The 19,900-nt window shown below is 41.4% G+C and overlaps 1 protein-coding gene across 1 annotated transcript in view; it reads left to right on the plus strand.

Annotated features, from left to right (window-relative positions):
* The window catches only part of NUFIP1 (nuclear FMR1 interacting protein 1), a 32,241-nt gene that overhangs the window by 3,429 nt on the left and 8,912 nt on the right, over positions 1 to 19,900 (plus strand). The window contains exons 5-8 of the mRNA XM_073344896.1: positions 24 to 100; positions 14,063 to 14,155; positions 17,049 to 17,314; positions 19,038 to 19,166. Of these exons, the coding sequence (XP_073200997.1) occupies positions 24 to 100; positions 14,063 to 14,155; positions 17,049 to 17,314; positions 19,038 to 19,166 (565 nt within the window). The remainder of the gene's footprint in view (positions 1 to 23; positions 101 to 14,062; positions 14,156 to 17,048; positions 17,315 to 19,037; positions 19,167 to 19,900) is intronic.

The raw sequence follows: 19,900 nt of genomic DNA on the forward strand, positions 1-19,900 counted from the left end.
TTCTGAAAACTTGTCCTCCATAGATGCATGCTCCTGGTGCTAGAAGAATACAATTAGATACTCCAGAGGAGATTGCTAAATGGAGAGAGGAAAGAAAAAGGTGAGTAAGCTTCAGAGACTGTAAGTTATAAGAGGCTTTCAATTCCAAAACTTCTCATCGCTCTCGTGCACTTTTCCCTTGGGGTTCCTAACCCTTAACTTAATTATTTCTTTAATGCTTTGGGGGGGAAAAGATTCAAACTCTCAAGTTACGCCAGCAAGAAAAATACTCAATCTTTAAGATGCATTATTTTGTCTTTAGATAACTCATACTGTTTTTACATGTCATGTTTAAAGCTCAGATTCCTGAAATGGGGAATGTATGCTGGATGAAGTTGGAAATAGTTGGGTCTGAAATAATAAAGATGTGAACATCTGAATATGGTGTACTCACCACCGCTATAGTATACTTCATTGGGTGCAGACTTGCAGAAATTGACAAGTAATTTCTGTAGACTTTAAATTTCTACCTAACATTCTTTCTAACCTATATCTCTTGATTATCATACAGCAAGCTCTGCTAATTCATAAACAGGGGTGTGCGCAGACATTTAAATTTGACCACTTTTAGAGGGCCACGTTAAACACACACAAATGAAGCGTTCGTATGCTGTCCACCCTCTCCCTCCCCTGGCAATTTCTCTGGACACCTCTGGCAGGACGCCTCTGGTGGGGATGCCCAGCAGTGAGAAGGCAGCGGCTCCCCCTGGCAGCAGCACTCTGTGTCCCTGCAGCTGTGGGGTGGAGGAAGCAGCGGGGTGGCTAGCTGCAGGCTGAACTCCTCCTCTCCCCAGCCGTGCAGCTGCTGCTGCTTCTGCCCTGCTGCTGGAGTCCCTGCATTGCTGCCTGCTTTGCAGACCACCTGTTGAGGTGACTCGGGGGTGGAGGCAACAGGGAAGGAGAAGCAGTAGCTGCAGTGGGGGAGGGAGAAGGAGTTCAGCCGGCAGCCAGCCACCCTGCTACTTCCTTCACCGGGCTACAGGGACACATGGAGATTTGTGTGTGTGTGTGTGTGTGTGCCAGTGGATTTGGTGTAGGATGAAAGAGGTACCGTGGAACTGGGGAGATAAGATGGGCACTGGGATTGAGTTACTGGGCTGGAAACCAGTGGGTAGGCTGGCCAGGGGGTGCAGGGAAACCCACTGCTCTGACCCTGTGCCTTCTGTTCTCCCACATGGCTCTCTAATTTCTCCTTCTGGAGACATACTAAGAATTGCCTGCACTCTGTCTTAGTAGACCTTGGCAGGTTTATTATCAGTTCAGGACTCACCCCTAGTGAATCAAAGGAGGTTTGCCAGATGGAGGAGATCTTCCCTTCTCTGTGGTAGATCTACAAGCTCTACTTGTCAGGATACTGCCTCCAAGCCTCCCTCTCTCACCATGTCTCAGTCATAACAGTAGCAAGGAGGGGACAGGGGGAGAGGGAGGCCCAGTGACAAGTTTGTCTGACAAAGGGGACTGTGTATTTGTGCTACAAAGGGAGCAATTTTTCTAGGAAAATCTATGGCCTGACAGACTTTGGCAGGTAAGATGATGTGAAGTCATGCTGGCAAGCTTTGAATTTTCTGAAAAGCTAGGGGTAAGGATGTTGGGGTGCGGGGGGGAAGCAGGAGGCAGGGACTCTTGCCAGAGACACAGGATAGCAGGGATTAGGTGCTAGGGAAGCAGGCTGGCCGCAGAGAGGAGCTAAGATGGGTAGTAGAGACAGCACTGGAGAATAGAAGTTCTTTACAAAGATGTAGAGCTCTTTTTGAAACAAAACAGTTACAGTGAAGAAGCTTGGTATTAAACTTTCCGAAATAACCTAATGTTGGGACCTGCAGCCTAATGCACTGGTGGGTGATAATTCAGATATGTCTACACAGCATTCTGGAGCAAGCAGGAGTGAGCCTTCCATCCCGGGTTGACAGACTAGCTGCATTGCTCTAGCTGTCTAAAAATAGCTGCATAGACAGCTCTCTGAAGCTCGGACCCTGAAGCCCAACCCACCCCCCAAACCCAGGTTTCAGCACCCAGCTCCAGCCCGAGTTGCAACTTCAGAGCTCTGTCTACACAGCTATTTGTAGAGTGCTAGCACAAGCCCCACTAGCCCAGGGCTAGGAGTCTTGCTCCCATGAGCTCCAAAATGCTGTGTAGACATACCCTTTAAGTTGTTGCCTCTTTGAGCGTGAGGAGGTCCAAAATAAGGTTATCTTCCTTTGTTTTTTACATAAAGTTAGAAAATTGACGTTTGTCCTCCTTAGTGAACTCATCTTGGGAACAATCAATGCAAGGTTTCCTGCTCATGTGAAGTATTTAAACCCCACGTTAAGTGGAAGAAGCAACATAACCTTATCTATGGAGCCACTATGGTGCCTCTATAAGGCTTGACTTTGTGCATTAATGACTTTTGTATGGAAATGTACAAGTGGTTTATCTTCAGTGTAGTCTTGATTATAATCCCGATATACATTTGTTGCAGGGAGTGTGAGTTAAGTGTTGCTTTGTAGCTGTCACCCAGAACACTTTGTCACATGCAGACAAAGTACATAGCAGGAAATAGATCGGGGTGGCCAACCTGTGGCTTCGGAGCCGTGTGTGGCTCTTCAGAAGTTAATATGCGGCTCCTTGTAGAGGCACCGACTCCGGGGTTGGAGCTACAGGCATCAACTTTCCAATGTGCTGGGGGGTGCTCACTGCTCAACCCCTGGCTCTGCCACAGGCCCAGCCCCCACTCTGCCCCTTCCTGTCCCCTCCCCATAGCTTGCCGTGCCCTCACTCCCGCCCCTCCCTGAGCCTCCTGCATACCACAAAACAGCTGATCAGGAGGTGCGGGGAGGAAGGGGGAGGTGCTGACTGGCCGGGCTGCGGGTGTGTGCAAGGTGCTGGGAGTGGGGTGGGGGAGCTGATGGGAGGGCTGCTGTCATATTACTATGGCTCTTTGGCAATGTACACTGGTAAATTCTAGCTCCTTCTCAGGCTCAGGTTGCCCGCCCCGCCGGGAAATACATGTTTTTGTCTTAAGAGCCCTCTTGTGGTGAAGTGCTAATAGAGTTCTGGGAAAAAAGGAAATCACCACTCCAGAGTAAAATTTTCCCACAATGATTATAGCAATTTTTAGCACAAACTGTGGAAACGTTCTGCTGCATCAACAACACTAGACCGTCAATTTTTCTATTACCAGTTCAGTTTTTTAATATTTTATTTGTCAAAATAACACAATATAATTATGCCAGTTACAATTATTTTGGTACTTTATTTCAAAATGTCTGTCAGCAAGTATATCTGTAGCAATACAGACCAAAAAAAAAAAAATTCTGGTAACGTTTTTTTTTGACAGATTCCTTACGAGGCATATTAATACAGAACTTTGTGTAATTCATTTAAATTATAATACAGAACTGTATTTCCTGCACCTGTCAGAAGCAGTGCAAAGGCTTGGGGGAGTCAGGGGTAACAGAGGAGCTGAGAGAGAGGGAAGGAGCCTAGGTGTGAACCTGGAGGGTGTTGGGTGGGAGGTTTTTGTTGGGAGGCAGGGGAGGATTGTTAATGTGTTGGGAAGCCTCCCGTCCCCTCATCCCCATGGGTTTCTGCAGCCCCAGGCTTAGCGCTGTCACCAGACATCCAGTCTGTCCCCCCACTAGCCATTCTGAATCCTAGTCTGTGACCCCCCACAGCAGCTCTGTGTGCCCTGCCCTGTCCTAACCTGGCTCAGCAGGCAGGATGCTGTGATGAACTCTTCTCCTGGGGGAATTCTGCAGCACTGCGCATAGAATTGTGTATTTTCCCCACATAAAAAACATTTTGCCTAATTGCTGCAGTTCTTTTGCTCCCCAGAGGCCACTAGTGCTAGAACAGCAGCTGGCCGTTCTGGCGCCACAGCGGCCTCTGGTGGGCAAAAGGCAGAACAGCACTGCTTGGCAAAATGTGTTTTGTGAGTGAAAATGATATTATGCGAGACAGATGAATTCTGCGCATCCACAGATGTGCAGAATTCCCCCAGGAGTAACAGTTAATGGGGAAAAAACAAGCTTAACTTTTGTCTAATAACTTTAATGACTATTAGCTGCTGTAGGTACCAAAGCTTCATCTTTATCCTAAAGCAATTCAAAAGGATTTCTTGGCTCACTTCCATGTTACCTGGAATTTGGTGTTATAGCAAACTGCCTTTCTTTTTCAGCAAAGCTTCTAGAACCTTCCCCCCCACCCCATTATTAATAAGTGTTGCAGAGTTCATTAAATAGAAATATCTTTAAATGTAACCTATGATATTTGTACCCCTTGACTAATTTTTGTGGCACTAGGATAGCTCCAAATAAAAATCTAGTATTTTAGGATAGTTGAAAATTAATAGTGGGTTTTTCACATGCAACTCCTTTCATCGCTTGGATTCAAAAGTCTCCTTTTGGGGGAATATTTGTGGGCAAATTTCCAACTTGTGCTGATGTCAGTTCTGTTTGCTTGTACAGCAAGACTCCCATTTTGTTTGTAGTTATACTTCATCTTCTGTAACGTTGTCCTTGGGAAGGTCAGATAGCAAAGCACAAGGTGTTAACACCCATGGCAAGAAGTACATTGAAACATTCATTTATGTAATGGGATTTAAGCTGTTCATACATGAAGACATGGCTACTGTTTGGCCTACATTAAAAATGCAGTTTGTTTTTTTGTTTTGTTTTGGATTTCATTACAAAATACTTTGTAGCACAGGAGATGCATTTTGTACATCAGACTAAGTACCTCTACATCAGAAATTAAAGACTGTTTAATTTTCAGTAAAAACAGGAAGTTAACTTACAAGGTTCTATCTTGCTGATGACCGAAGCATGACTAACAGAATGCCCAAGTAAATATTTAATGTTTCTAAATAATACAGTAGAATTTTACTCGTCTGAACCTTAGATTTGGTTTTGAAACTGGTCATCCTGAGAACCAACTTTAAGGTCTTCGTACATTGAAGTAGTGACTGCTGAGTTTGTCCTGTTTCGGGAGAAGACTACAGTGGTGTACTCAGTGGGTGGTGATCTCCTTAGATCTTCTGTGGTGTGTGTTTTTTTTTTTTCTTTAAGTTATAGCAGTGATATTACTTTATTGTATTCCCTCAGAATGAAGGCTTCTCCTTTCCAGCTTCTGACGTTGGAGAAGGAAGTGTAGCAGTTAGTCTTTCAGGATATAAACCATTTGAGGCAGGGACTGTCACTATGTTTGTAGAATGCTAGGCATAATGGGGCCCTTACTGGTTGCCTTATAGGTGCTATTGCAGCATTAATGTTCTTTTTTCTCTTGTGCTTTACCTTTCAAAAAACAAGTTAAAATAGATTTTTAATGAAGTAGTAATTAATAAATTCTGTGAAAGGAATATTAAGGCTCATGTTTTAGAGATTAAGCCAATCTCTTACTATTAGAGATTAGGATGAGATTTAACATGGTGGTGGGGGGTGTGGGCAGATTATCACACCTCTGCCTCCTGCTTAGTGCTTACACTTTTTTCTTTGAAGCATCTGGTGCTGGCCACTGGAGATGGCATACTGGTCTAGATAGACCTCAGGTTTGATCTTGTATGGCACTTTCTGTGTTTCTAAACAGCCCTCAGGTAAAGCCAAACACCTGTTGCATGGCCCTCAATTTGCATGGTTTAGCTGGCTGTCTAGTCACTGGAAAAGTTCTAGGTTTATGTGCGTATAAACATTCTGTACTAGACACTAACAGATGAGGGAAATAATATGAGCTGGATTGAATTAAGGGCACTGGCAAATTTATAGGTACCCTGCAAAAACTATTCGCTTTTTATAAAGTAAAACTGTATGATTTCCTTGTTGAATCTGAGTCAACTATAAAGGTGTCTACAGTTAATTCTAAGTAAACTTTTACTGGTGAAATCTTTTATACCTGAATTGTGTAAGGACTCAAATTTTTCTACTCAGTATGTGTGTGCAGATACTCTTAATGTCATATTGCAAATAAGTTACTGCAGAAACTTTGTATAAAATTGCCAGAGAAAAATACTTGGAAATGGGCTCGTTGCTGAGCTATAATGAATAGGAATAGTAACTAGGAACTTGTTCTAAAACATGTCCACTAGGTGGTGTAGTTCTGTGGTTTATTTCAGTGCTTTCATTGCCGTGTGGGCATCTTATTTATAATTAATAGGTGCAACAAAATGACTACGTGTGTGGCTTCTGATACTCTTTTTATAAAACCCTGAAAAACTGTAGCTTTTGTGAAGCAGTAATTGGGCCTCCAGTAAAGTAACAATTTAGAACTGAAGTTGTGCTGTTGAGTCACAGTAAACAGTGCATTGTAATGAAAAGGGAGCACCAGAGAGAATCTGAGCTGTTAAGCAGTTTGGGATTGTGATATTAGAAAAACAATTTTTTTCTTTCTGAAAGTTCCTGTGGTTATTCAGGAGGGATTTTTTTTAAGGTAATCATTTGGTGAGCTCATAAATAGAGAACAGTGTGTTCATTTCTATGCTAAGACTCTAAGGGCTCTTTTTAATTCCTCTTCTGTTGCTGGTTTTTTCAACTATGAATTGTTACTTTGCAAGATCAGAATATTTATTTTTTATATTCGTTGCTCCATCTTCCAAGAATGTGTGTCCTACTAAAACCTATTAGTGAGTCTGCACCTACACCAAGGATGCAAACCCACCTGTAATAGGAAAACTGATACTTTTCTCTCTTCTTAGTCTGCCTAAACAGAACTTTTTTAATCTAGGAAATGTCACTTTAACTGTGGTGGTGACTATGGACTTGCTGTTCCATTGAAAGTCCTGAGGCTGTTTGGGTAGTCTCCGGGTCTGGTAAGCACCTCCTCAGCCTCAGAAACCTAAAGTTAGGCAGGTGTGGTGAGGTGCTTTTTGGGGCCTCTGTGCTCACAGACAATGCAGGCAACCAGTAGAGGGCTCTGATGTCAACTTTATTGATAAAGCTAGTAAATCTCATTTGTGTATTTCCCTTCAGCATGTGGAAAAGTCTCTTGACTTGTTGTTTTGGCAGTTGTATGCAGGGAGAGAGGCAGGGTAAGAATAATTATTTACCATGAATATGTTTGCCTTCTTTACTATCTCAGAGTGCATTGTTCTCATCTTGCTTCCTTTATATGGTATTCCTGGGGGAATTCTGTGCCACTGCACATGTGCAGAATTCATATCCCCCTGGAGATTTCTTTGCTTCCCTGCAGAAAATACAGGGGAAACAAAGGGAATTTTTGGGGAGGAGGCCAATGCATCTAGTTTGGGGGAGGAAGCGGGGGGGCGGGGCAGAGGAAATGGGGGAAGCGTGGGGGGGAAGAAAGGGGGTGGGATGGGGCAGGGGACAGTGGGGAAAGGAAGGGGGAGAGGAAGCAGGAGCCTGGCATGCGGCGTCCCCTTGCAGCAAGTGGGGCTCCCCCATTAAGCAGGCCCATCAACCCCACCCCTTGAGCCTCACCCCGTTGCCCCTGGACCACATCTGGACCCACACACCACTGAGCCCCATCTTCCCACACCCAGATCCCCCTGCTGAGCTTCAGCCACCCGCCCGCAGAGTCCCATTGCCCGTTCACCAAGAACCCCCCCAATGAGCCCCTCTGCATCCAAATCCACCCACACTGAGTTGCCTGCACCCAGATTTCCCAACACAGAACCCTTTCACCCCACACCTGGACCTCCCCATACTAAGTCCCTCTACACTTGGATCCTGCTGGGCTGAACCTACCTGCCCACACCTTGTGCGCCTGACACAGAGGAGCAGGCCCCCGGGGTGTTTCTGGGTCCAGGCCTGGCCCTTGTGCGGAGTCAGGTGCAGCCTCCTTGCTGAATCCCTGTCCCGGAGGCGAGGGCCTCCCCACTGCCATGCTGGAGCCTTCACATTTATTTATTGACAAATAAAATTTGCAGAATTTTAGAATGCTGTGCACAGAATTTTTATTTGTTTGATTTTTCCCTCAAGAGTAATATGGGAAGTACTCCTTCATAATGAAACCTGTGCATTCCATTGGTCCATAAGGAATCAAACTATCCTTTCCCTAGCCATCTCTTCTGGGGAAAGATTATGAAGGTTATAGCAAGGCAACTCTGGAGTAATCTGAAATTCTTACATTTCCCTTTCAGTTGGTCTTCAGGCCTAGGTATAGTAGAATGTGCATTAGCTGACCATCTCCTTCTGATCTTGTTTGTTTTCACTTGCTCCACTTTTTCTCCAATCCAGTTTTGTCATGTTTCTAGCTGTTCAGGTTAGGGACTGTCTTCTACATTTTTTTGCGGTGCACACTTGGGTGCTCCATGAATGAGTATGAATGCTGACCAAAAGATTGTTTGTTTGTCTGTGGTCTTTTAGCTGAAGTAAACTCTACTGCTAGAGTGGTCTTGTTTCCTCTGTTGGTGCAACCACACCAGGAAAAAGTGTTTTCTTATCCCGTGTTTGGTAACACATGACTAGTAAAGACGAGGCAGTTAGTATTTTTAATGTGCTAACAGGTTGAGTTACGGGGAGTGTACGGCATGCCACAATTTGCTAACCTGCTAGCAGATGTTAGAATCATAGAAGATTAGGGTTGGAAGAGACCTCAGGAGATCATCTAGTCCAACCCCCTGCTCAAAGCAGGACCAACTGAATCATCCCAGCCAGGGCTTTGTCAAGCTGGGCCTTAAAAACCTATAAGGAAGGAGATTCCAACACCTCCCTAGGAACCCATTCCAGTGTGTCACCACCCTCCTAATGAAATAGTGTTTCCTAATATCCGACCTAGACCACCTCCACTGCAACTTGAGATCATTGCTCAAGATGGCTAAAAAACAAAGATTTTTTTTAACATTGATTTTATTTTAATTAAATACAGATTTATTTTAAAAAAAATCAAAGTATTTAAAATGGTCAGGGCCTAAACTAATCTATTAATTTTATTTAAATTAAATTAATTTAAATCTAAATTTAAATTAAAAAAAATACCATTAAGCAATATGTGTTTGCTGTTAAAGTTTTAAAGAAAGCCAAAGCACTGAACATATGGAAATCACTGGCTAAACAGTACCCAGAGTTCGTTAAAGGGCTAAACCAGATTTTGACAGCAGAAGTCTCTTTTGCAGGTGCAGAGAGAATATTTCTTTAGTTTATTCAACTAGTTCAATTTAATTATTAGTTCTTTCAAAGTTAAGAAAGTAATTGGGAGTTGAAAAAGTAGGGAAGCTTGTTTCTTTTTTCCAGTCTGTGAATGAAAATGATGTGTGAGAGGCTGAGATCTGCTAGTTCTGAAACCTTGAAGGACCTGGTGACTAGAAACAATAGTTCAATTCACTAACTACAGTTATTTTATTTAATAAATCAGTTAATTCTAAATGCAAAACATCTTTTCATTAACTTTTTTCTTATGAATCCAGCACACTTAAGGTAGTTTTATTTAACTAATGGAAAAACAATTTTAAAATGCTATTTTTGTGGGGGTTTTTTCTAATTGGATTTAAATTTACATTCACATACAGCTTGACACAAATTACAAGTAAAAAATTAATCTAGGAAGTAAGAAATGGATCATTCGCCATTTTCTACATAATGTAAAAGGTAAAAATTAAGAATCTGAACAAATGCCTGTAAGCTACATAATTGCTTAAAAAATGTATGTAGGTATGGTGTTTCCTCCTTATTAGTAAAAAGCACCAAATTTAGTGTAAAGGCTATACATAGTTGCAAATCAGTATGTTTTAATGCTTACCAACCAATGAGATTCAGCCCTTCTTTAGGAAAATAGGTAAAATCAATTATTTAAATCAAGGCTTCCTGCTTGCAGATTTATATAATGATTAAAATCAGTGATTTCAATTGCTTTGATTTAAATCAATCTACCAAGACCAATTCTTTCCCAAGTAATAGACAGAGTATTTTAGGCGCTTAGATACTGGAGTTTGCTTTTTGTCCACTGGTTGGGCAGAGACTGTACCTGACCTTTTAAAAGCCCTTCCTTGTTTTATGAGTCTCTCTTTGACTGGTTGATTAGTTGGGGAGGAAAATGTCCTTGTCATACTACCCTTTGAAAAAGAGGCAAAAACTGTTCTGTTTTTTGTCTAAATTTTTGGACATATGCCCTGAGAAATGTTAAGTCATAGAATCATAGAATATCAGGGTTGGAAAGGACCTCAGGAGGTCACCTAGTCCAACCCCCTGCTCAAAGCAGGACCAATCCCCAACTAAATCATCCCAGCCAGGGCTTTGTCAAGCCTTACCTTAAAAACCTCAAAGGAAGGAGATTCCACCACCTCTCTAGGTAACGCATTCCAGTGCTTCACCACCCTCCTAGTGAAAACATTTTTCCTAATATCCAATCTAAACTTCCCCCACTGCAACTTGAGACCATTACTCCTTGTTCTGTCATCTGGTACCACTGAGGACAGTCTAGATCCATCCTCTTTGGAACCCCCTTTCAGGTAGTTGAAAGCCGATATCAAATCCCCCCTCATTCTTCTCTTTTGCAGTCTATAAATCAAAAACAAGTTCAGCTTGGGAAAAGAGAAGAGATGCCTCCATAGTGCAGATACTCTCTCTGTTTAGAGGAGCGTTTCTCCCCCCCCCCCCCCCCAACCACCTTTTTCTTGACTTGATAGGACTTATTTTTAGGCATTTACGCATATACAGGAAGCAGTCTTCCTTAACTTGAGCTTCTTTACAAGATTCTTTTTAGATGAAAAATCTGAAGAACTGACCCAAATTGCGGTGTTGTCAGAGGTTTTTGAACAAATTGATAAATTAAACAGTAATAAGTCACCAGGACCTGAGTGTATTTACCCAAGAGTTCTGATGGAACTGAGATATGAAATGGCAGCACAACTAAGTGTGGTATGTGACCTATCACTTAAATTAGCCTCTGTACCAGCTGACTGATGGATACCTAAGGTAATGCCAGGTTTTTGGGTGTTTTTGTTTTGTTTTTGTTTTGCTTAAAATGCTCCATAGGCAATCCTGGCAATTACAGGCTGGTAAGCCTACCTTCAGTATGAGGCAAATTGGATGAAACTATAGGAAATAACACATTTATCAGACACACAGATGAACACAATATGTTTGTGAAGAGTCAACACAGCTTTTATAGTGGGAAATCATGCTCACCAGTTCATGAGAATTTTTTTTGAGAGTGTCAATAAACTTGTGGACAAGGGGTGATCCAATGGATATAGCGTACTTGGACTTTTTCTGAAAGTTTTTGACAAGGTTTCACACCAAAGGCTCGTAAGTAAAGTAAGGAGTCATGGGATAAGAGGGAAGGTCCTCTCGTGGATCATTAACTGGTTAAAAGATAGGAAACAAAGGGTAAGAATAAATGGTCAGTTTTCACAGTGAAGAGGGGTAAATAGCGGGGTCCCCCAAGGATCTGTACTGGACCAGTTCTGTTCAACATATTCGTAAATGATCTGGAAAAAGGGGTAAACAGTGAGGTGGCTAAGTTTGGAGACGATACAAAATTATGCAAGATAGTTAAGTCCAAAGCTGATTGGAAGGAGTTAGAGGGATTTCACAAAACTGTGTGTCAGAGCAACAAAATGGCAGATGAAATTCAGTGTTGATTGGAAAACATAATCCCAACTATACATACAAAATGATGGGGTCTAAATTAGCTGTAACACTCAAGAGAGATCTTGGAGACATTGTGGTTAGTTCTCTGAAAACATCTCATCAATGTGCAGTAGCAGTCAAAAAAGCTAACAATGTTAGGAACCATCAGGAAAGGGATAGAAAATAAGACCGAAAATATCATAATGCCACTATATAAATCCATGGTATGCTCACACTTCGAATACTGAATGCAGTTCTGATCTACTCATCTCAAAAAACAATATAGTAGAATTGGGAAAAATACAAAGAAGGGCAACAAAAATTATGAGGGGTATGGAACAGCTTCCATATGAGGAGAGATTGAAAAGAGTGGGACTGTTCAGCTGCTAAAACAGACGACGGGGGGGATATGATAGAGGTCTATAAAATCATGAGTGGTGTGGAGAAAGTGAATAGGAAAGTGTTATTTATCCCATCACATAACACAAGAACCAGACATTATCCAGTGAAGTGAATAGGCAGCAGGTTTAAAACCAACAAAAGGAACTTCACCCCATGCACAGTCAACCTGTGGAATTTGTTGCTGGGGATGCTGTAAAGGACAAAAGTATAACTGGGTTCAAAAAAGAATTAGGTAAATTCACAGATGATAGGTCTGTCAGTGACTATTAGTCAAGATGGTCAGGAACACAACCCCATGCTTCTGCTAGAAGCTGTGACTGGATGATAGGGGATAGGTTACTCAATAAATTGTCCTGTTCTGTTCACTCTCTCTGAAGCATCTGGCACCAGCCACTTTTGGGAGACATGATGTTGGGCTAGATGGACCATTGGTTTGACTCAGTATGGCCATTCTCATGTTCTTAAGATCTCTGCCAGAAAAACAAAAAGATTCATTTCTCTGTAGTGTGGATACTTTGTGGACAAGCTTGGGCACTGAAGTTCTCAGAATTTGTACAGCATGTGCAAAAGTTTAAGCTTTCCCAGAAATGTGCCCCACCCCTGACCTAGAAGGACTGTCTCCATAAGCGTGTAGTTATCTATGCTTTTTCATTTCTTGATCTCTCTGCCAACAAAGAAGCTATTTGTGATTGTAGATTTTGAAATGTGGGCACCTTCCCACTGGGGTCTGGATTAATGTTGCCTACTCTGCATATAGGCTACTGAATAGCCACCATATTGTGACTTCTGGTGACGAGCAATCTAGGCTGCACTTGAACTGGTGACCTGAAAGTAACAGGTTTTAGAGTGGTAAGCCATGTTAGTCTGTTTTGAAGGTAACAGGCTTCATATCCTATTACCAATCAATACATTTAAAGATTTTTTTTTAAATCCTCTCTTCATAATAAATGGCACAGTGAATGTGTTTTGAATGGCTCATCAATCTAGCAACGGTATAACAAGGTCCAATGGCTGGAAGTTGAAGCTAGACAAATTCAAACTGACAATAAGGTGTACGTAAGTGAGGGTAATTAACATTGGAACAAGCTACCAAAGGTTTTGGTGGATTCTCCATCACTGGAAACTTTTAAATCAAGATTCGATGCTTCTATAAAGAAATTTTCTAGTTCAAAGCAGGATTATTTGCGGGAGTTCTCTGGCCTGTGTTATAGAGGAAATTAGACTAGATTATCACAGTGGTCCCTTTTGGCTTTGGAATCTCTATGAAAACATGAATCTAAGCATGATTGGTGAAAACCTCCTAATACCAGAGTTCCTGTTCAAGGCAGGGTTTTCAGAAACCACTTCTGCTTTTTCCATCCTTGTCCTTCACCTTGTCTTGCATCAGTGTGACTTTTTAGCACTTAACTTTTGCTGATATATAATAAAAGGAAGCTGAGTGTGACAAGACTAAATATTTAGGTCTGAAGACTGTTTTTGGTAATATATATGTATAGCTGTTCTAGGCTTCTCACTCTTCCATCTTAATAGACTTTATAAAATGTTAATGACCTGAATTACTCTCCTAAAGAACAGAATAGAATTAGACGATTATGTATAGCCTTTTGCTGTCTCAAAGTGCTTTACAGAGCAATGACAGCTAGATACTGAAAGTGTCATGGCTGAATATGCATCCAGAGACTGTTTTGGTGATACACTTTTGTGGGTTTTTTAATCTCAAAACCCAGTGTCAGTGAGACTGATAAGCAGAAACTCAGTCTCATCCTCCATGTGAAAATCTTGCTAAACATATATTGTGCCTTTTAAGACCGTTAAAACTAGATTGCACGAAGCGCTTAAAATAAAAAATTGTAGGGCAGAATCCTATTCTGTCATAGAGAGTGTGTATGTGTGTAAAAAGCTCTGCACTTCAAGGTCCATCTGCACCCACGTATATAGGGGTAGAGGTATATGTATTTTTCTTAACCAATCCCTGCTTCAGGAGGAAACAATTTGATTTTAATATTTCATTTTTTTGTTTATGCAACTAAATCTTTCCTGTGCTGGTCATAATGCAAATATGGGTTAGACCAGGGGTGTGTAAAACATTTTTAAAACAAACATATATATATTTGCTCTAGAAACTTTCCTACATTGGCCAACATTGAAAAGAAGAAAGCATTACAGAAAGAAAAAGAGGAGAGAGGAGAAGTGCTGACAACTACGCAGTTTGGGTAAGCTTTCTCTGACAATTTTGTTCACTCTAGTAGTTGGTCCAAAAATACTATCTTTGATTCTTTTTACCTTTTGTGCAAATACTTGTAACTTTCACTGTACATGTATATAAACTGAGTGCACTTGTATCCTTCATTTAACCCACCAACATGTTACCAATTTAGTACATTGTCCACAGTATTCCACAGTATTCCACAGACTAGTGAGTCTGATCCAGTTGAAACAATACGTTTACGTTTACAACTTTTGATGTGTTTGCAGAGTTTTCCACTCTCTGGCTTGTTTAAGAAAACCAAGTTGCAGAATAGCCATTAGGCTAAAGTAATAGATGCCGAGTCTTTGAAAGAGAAGTTACATTGTGTGACTTTGCCTCCTACCTGAATCTGACTGGTCTAATGCACTCTCCCCCTGCTTCCCCTTGCAAGAGAGAGAGGGAAAAAAACAAAAAGTTACTTGGTTTATGATTATAGATTGTATTTCTCTCTCCTCCTCTCCCCTCCCCTCCCGCCTTCATTTTTCAAATGGTGGGGTCAGAGTAATAATAACAAACTTAAGAAGGAATGATCTATCTGAGTTTCTAAGCTATCTAATTATCACTGTAAACTGCTTTGGTAGCTGAAAGTACCTTCAATACTCTTATTTTCATCTCTTCCACCTTGCCTCATCTTGATTTCTCGTCTGGGGCTCTTCTTTGTTCCTCTTGGATTTTATTTGTTCACTCCCCTCATGTACTCTGATCTGTTTTTCCCCTCTCCATACCTCCACATGTGTGGCCTCTGCTCTTTTCCTCCACACCTTTTTGCATACTGTCTGCCTCATGTTGAGCTTCATCAGTGGCTTTGCTTGAATACTGCTATAGGGAGGGGTTTTTTAAAGGCGTTATAATCTCCCAAACCTCCAGGGTCTGGCTTAGTGGACCAGAGGATCTGAGTGGGGGCAGCAAGAATGTTCCCAGCTTGTTATGTCAGACTCCTTCCTGCCTCTTTGTGGACCTTTCTTTCTGCTGTGGGAAAGTGGGCTTGGGCCTTGAAGTTGTCTACAGTAAAAATTCTTGCACCAGTGTTACTACATTGATTTGGTTATGCCTGTGCAAATCCCTCATATAGATGGGCTGCACAAATGCAAAGTGGACTTATACCAATGTAACCTAATTTTGGTAATGTCCACTGTTGCAAATATTCTTAATGTAGATGAAGCTTCAGAAGCCACTCCTGTCACTTATATCTCTTGTAGCATCTCAGATACATCTCAGATTGCCTTTACTCATCTCTTCTGGCCCATAGCAAAGCCCTCTGCTCTTAAAGAAATAAGATGGGATTCTCCTTGCTGGTGTGGGGAGGAGTGTGCAGTTGCAGGGGCATTTCAACAGGTGCTTGATTCCTAGTATTAGTTGTGAATTTAAAGCACTGAATGCATGAAAACAGCCATTAAGCGACTCTCCTACTTGGTTAGTAACTGAAGTTAAAAGTGAGTCTGGCTTGTCAAAGTAACAAAATCAATGGTATTTAATAATTTTTGTTTTACCGCATGTGGCTTCACTAGTGAGCTGTGACTCAGCAGCAGCCCTTAGGTGTCACTCAGCAATTATACTTAAATCTCCTACTTCTCCTGGTCAGAAGAGTGATCAGAAAAATGACCGAAACTGTGTCCTGTTTGTTCTCAGTAAGTGATCTCTATAACCCTGGCTTTCTTAAAAAGCCTCTTTCCTAACTGTTAGTCCTATAAACTCAATCTGCTGTCCAAAAAGCTGTAATTTGTGGTATGAATGTCAACAATAGCAATCTGGAACTGGTGCTTATTCTTGCAAATTTACTGATGTGTGAGACAGAAGAGGATTCAGCTTGCTCTCTGGAAGCTTTCCTATTGAGGCAAATAGCTAAGTAAGATTTTTCAAAAGCATTTGATACTTTTATACCACCCTTGAATTCTGGCCCCCTGAAGTGCTCTACAAATGTTAATTCTCAACATCCCTCTGGAGTAGATTAGAGATGACCACTTCACCTGTCATTTCAATGTAGCTACCTGCAGGGTGGAATGTAGCAGCTGGTTAATACTGCACAGTTATGCTGTAGTTTTGAACAGGAAGTGAAGGATGCATTTGCTAATAGAACCAGCAGATGAGGGCAGAATGCAGTTTCCCAATTGGAATTTGACTGGGACATCCAATTCTGGTTCTTGAGAAGTACCTTGGGTTTTTAGTGACCACAAGTGGTCAGGACCTTGGTTTTATGTCTTAGTCAAAAGACAGCACCTCCAGCATCACAGCCTCCCTTAACCTGTGAAACATTGGTTAAGTATTGCTATTTATGTTAGAGGAGTGCCTAGACACTCCAACTGAGTTCATGGCCCTATTCTGCTAGGCACTGTACAAACATGCAGTAAGAGACAGTTCCTGCCCCAATGAGTTTACAGTCTAAATAAAAGCAAAATGTGGGAGAAAGAGTTCTCCATACCTTGTCCCACCCCCATGGTGTGTGTGTGTGTGTTTCTCCATTTCTCTGTCTCGCTTTCTTTGTCGTCTTCCCCCCCTCCCCCCATGTTTGTGTCCGGCATAGCTTCGTCTTCCTTCTGTCATGTCTCAGTTCATTGTGCCAGTAGCGAAATGAGACTTACTAGCGCCAAATAAAGCACTTGTAGATAGGTGTTCTAGTAAACTGCATTTGGCTACTAATATGCTGAAACTGGCAGATTAAAGTATTGAAGCAGGGCAGAGCAACGTAAGATGGGAGAGCTGAAAAATGTTGTATTGGAGGATAAATATTCCTCTAATCTCTTGGCTGCTATAGGACACAGGGTTTTTAAAATTTGTTGGGGGGGGGGCTTACCTTGATTAGTTTAATTTACTTTGTGTGGTGTTATTTGTGTAAGAATTTTACATTTTCTTTCCTCTAGCAAAATGAAGGGAATGTGGAAAGCTCCACAAAGTGAAGAGACTTCTGGGTGGCAAGGAAGACAGAAGAAGAAGCAGAAGCGTCAGTTCTGGAAGAAGTTTAGGAAAGGTGATGGAGATGATGCATCTCTGCTGAAAGCTCAAAATGCAGCTAGTGGACCAGAAAATCGTACATTTGTTAAGGAACCTGAAAAACAATCTGTTTCTGATGCACAGACCTGTATGAAGGATGTGGATCCACTTGGCATTCTGGCAAATAGTGATGCTGGTAAGATGACGGAAGGAGGTTGGAGAAATCTTTTACTTTAGGGGGAATTAATGTTACGTAGGTAACAGCTTTTTAGGAGAGCTGGTGACTTGAAAAGAACTTGTCTTTTCAAAGAATTTACTCTTGGTTTGGAAGATGCCATTGATAAGTGCTCTGTCATACTTGACAACTCTTCTATCTGCCACTTAAAACATTATTAGGACTTTCTTGCACTACAGCCAAAGCAATTCAAAGGTTAGTAGGTCATAGATTTGTTGCTGCCAGCTTCACTGAAGAGCCTTATACCCAGGTTTTCATTAGAACTTCCTTTTGAATGGAAATTCCTGCTAAGAACATAAAATGTCCATAGAAGAATCCTGAAACTTTGTACTCCTGGTCAGTGATTTGGAAACCCTGTCAAGGAGAGGTTTGCGTACAGTATTACATGTTCTACAATAAATAGATTCAAGGGGCAGTGTTAACTTAAATTTGGTCCAGAATTAACTGTTGTACAAACAAACTTTGATTTAAAAACAAAGGAATAGAAAGGTTTCCACACAAAAATATTGCTTTTGAAAAAAATGAAAGTCCCTTTATGTTTGAAACCAAATTCTGCTGTTCCGAGAATCTAAAAGTGAAACTGACTTCATTGTCTTAAGGTGAGTGAAATGTAAAAAGTAAAACAAAAATAGTGACAAACTTTTTTTTTTGTAAATTTTCATGTTTAATAATCTAATGTGGGGTTAATGCATAGGCAATACAATTTTTACAAAATCCTGATTTCAGGTAGTGTTTCTTTAATTCTTGTAATTGAACCAGGCTTCCACAAAAAGTTTCAACAGAGACCTTTCTAATAATGTTACCAATAGGGTTTTGCATGTTTTTTCCCCAAAAATTTCCATGTAGGTTTCATGCAAAAGAACTGACTTGTATTAGCCTTCTGGTTAAATGCCCACATCACATATCTGTGATGCCTCCAAAGGAAATGGTGTGTCATGGTACATGTAGCTTTGCATCCCATTAAATTTATCTGTGATTTGAATTGTTTACTTGGGGATGCTTTTAGTAGATTTTTTCCCTTTTGCCCACTAGCAGCTATTCATAAGTTGTTGGTCCATTTATCCTGTATCTTAGGTCCCTGGCATTCTGTGTTATCGTGAACAGTTTGGATTATAAACTCTTTATTCGCTAAAGCAGCATGCATACAGATGGTGCTAAATACATATTTTTAAGTATTCAAATTCTCCGAGATTTCATTGCCATAGTCTTATAAGCTTGATTTGAATGTCCCTTAGAGTGATTTCACAATCTCAAAATTTCTTCCCCTTGGAAATTCTAATTTTAAATGTAAATAACTCTTCCCCCTGTAAAAGATTAATTTCTGCACATATTTATCACCCAGCTACATCCAGGAAATCTAAACAAGTTTCTCCCTCTCTATATTCAATTAATAGCAAAGCCTGTAATTAAATTCACTATATGAAGATGGAGCCAAAAGCCCAAGTCCTTGTTCAGAGAAATCAAACTGTTTTTTTCGCTACAGTCTTTGTCAGAGCTATAAATCAGTGTTAGACAACTCCTGCCCCTGAATGTTAATGGAAAGAAAGTAGCATGCATTTTATCAAGCAGTGGTGTTGAATAACCTTGTCCAGTATCAGATGTATATTCTCCAGGAGAAGATCTAGTGACAAAGTTGGCTGTCAACATCTAGGAGCATTGAAAGGTCTTGGTACTCTCTTTGCAGAGTCAGACAAGGATGGAGCAACTGCAGAGGATGCAAAGTTGGGAGTGACTGTCATTCCGAAGCAGGTAACCTCTGCCCTGAGTTCACTGGTGGCCAACTATGGCAGCACATCCGAGAGCGAGCCAGAGGGTGAGTTGGGGCCTAACAAGCTTTTTTCGCCCTCTCTCTTGTGATCAGCGAAAGCATTCAAAGTTTACCAGAAAAGACATTTTGTCTCTGTATTTAGATCAATCTGAGAAGGAAGGTGGCATACAGTGCGGGCACCTTGCCCTCTCCTGCCTTTCTGTCCCCCTCCTGCCATCTCTCTTCCCGTAGTCTTGTCCTCATTTATGAATATATAAATTTGCAGTTTTTTATATTCAGAGACTTACATTCTTAGATCTAACCAAAGAAGCAAACACAACAATAACTGGCTCTACTTCCAGGGTATTCATGAGCAGGAAAACATCCTGGTTCCTGGCACCTTTGGTTGCTGGTGGAGTAATTGAGAGCAGCCTTGAATCTGCCACTGTAGCTTGTTAGGCAGTGAGGGAATACGTGTGTTAAAGGTCAAATGTTTTGTATCTTGAGGGGCAAGGTTTTCTGCTGTTTTGCTTGCAGCGCTGTCTGCTTTCAGTGTACTTCGTACGAACACAGACACAAATGGAGGATGAAAAAGGTAACATGGGATGAATGGAAGGATGGGAAAACCCAGCAGGCTACTCTAAGAGCAACTGTTACTCCCTGGGGGAGAGACCACTTATTATTTATATGCAGTAGCAGCCACATTGTACCATTTGTATACCAAGGATTCACCGAGTGAGAACATTAGAATTGCCTAAAAGATCAGACCTCTGATTTATCTAGTTCATAGCCTGTCTATT

The sequence above is a fragment of the Lepidochelys kempii genome, chromosome 1 (genome assembly GCF_965140265.1).
Source record: "Lepidochelys kempii isolate rLepKem1 chromosome 1, rLepKem1.hap2, whole genome shotgun sequence".
Classification (NCBI taxonomy): Eukaryota; Metazoa; Chordata; order Testudines; family Cheloniidae; genus Lepidochelys; species Lepidochelys kempii.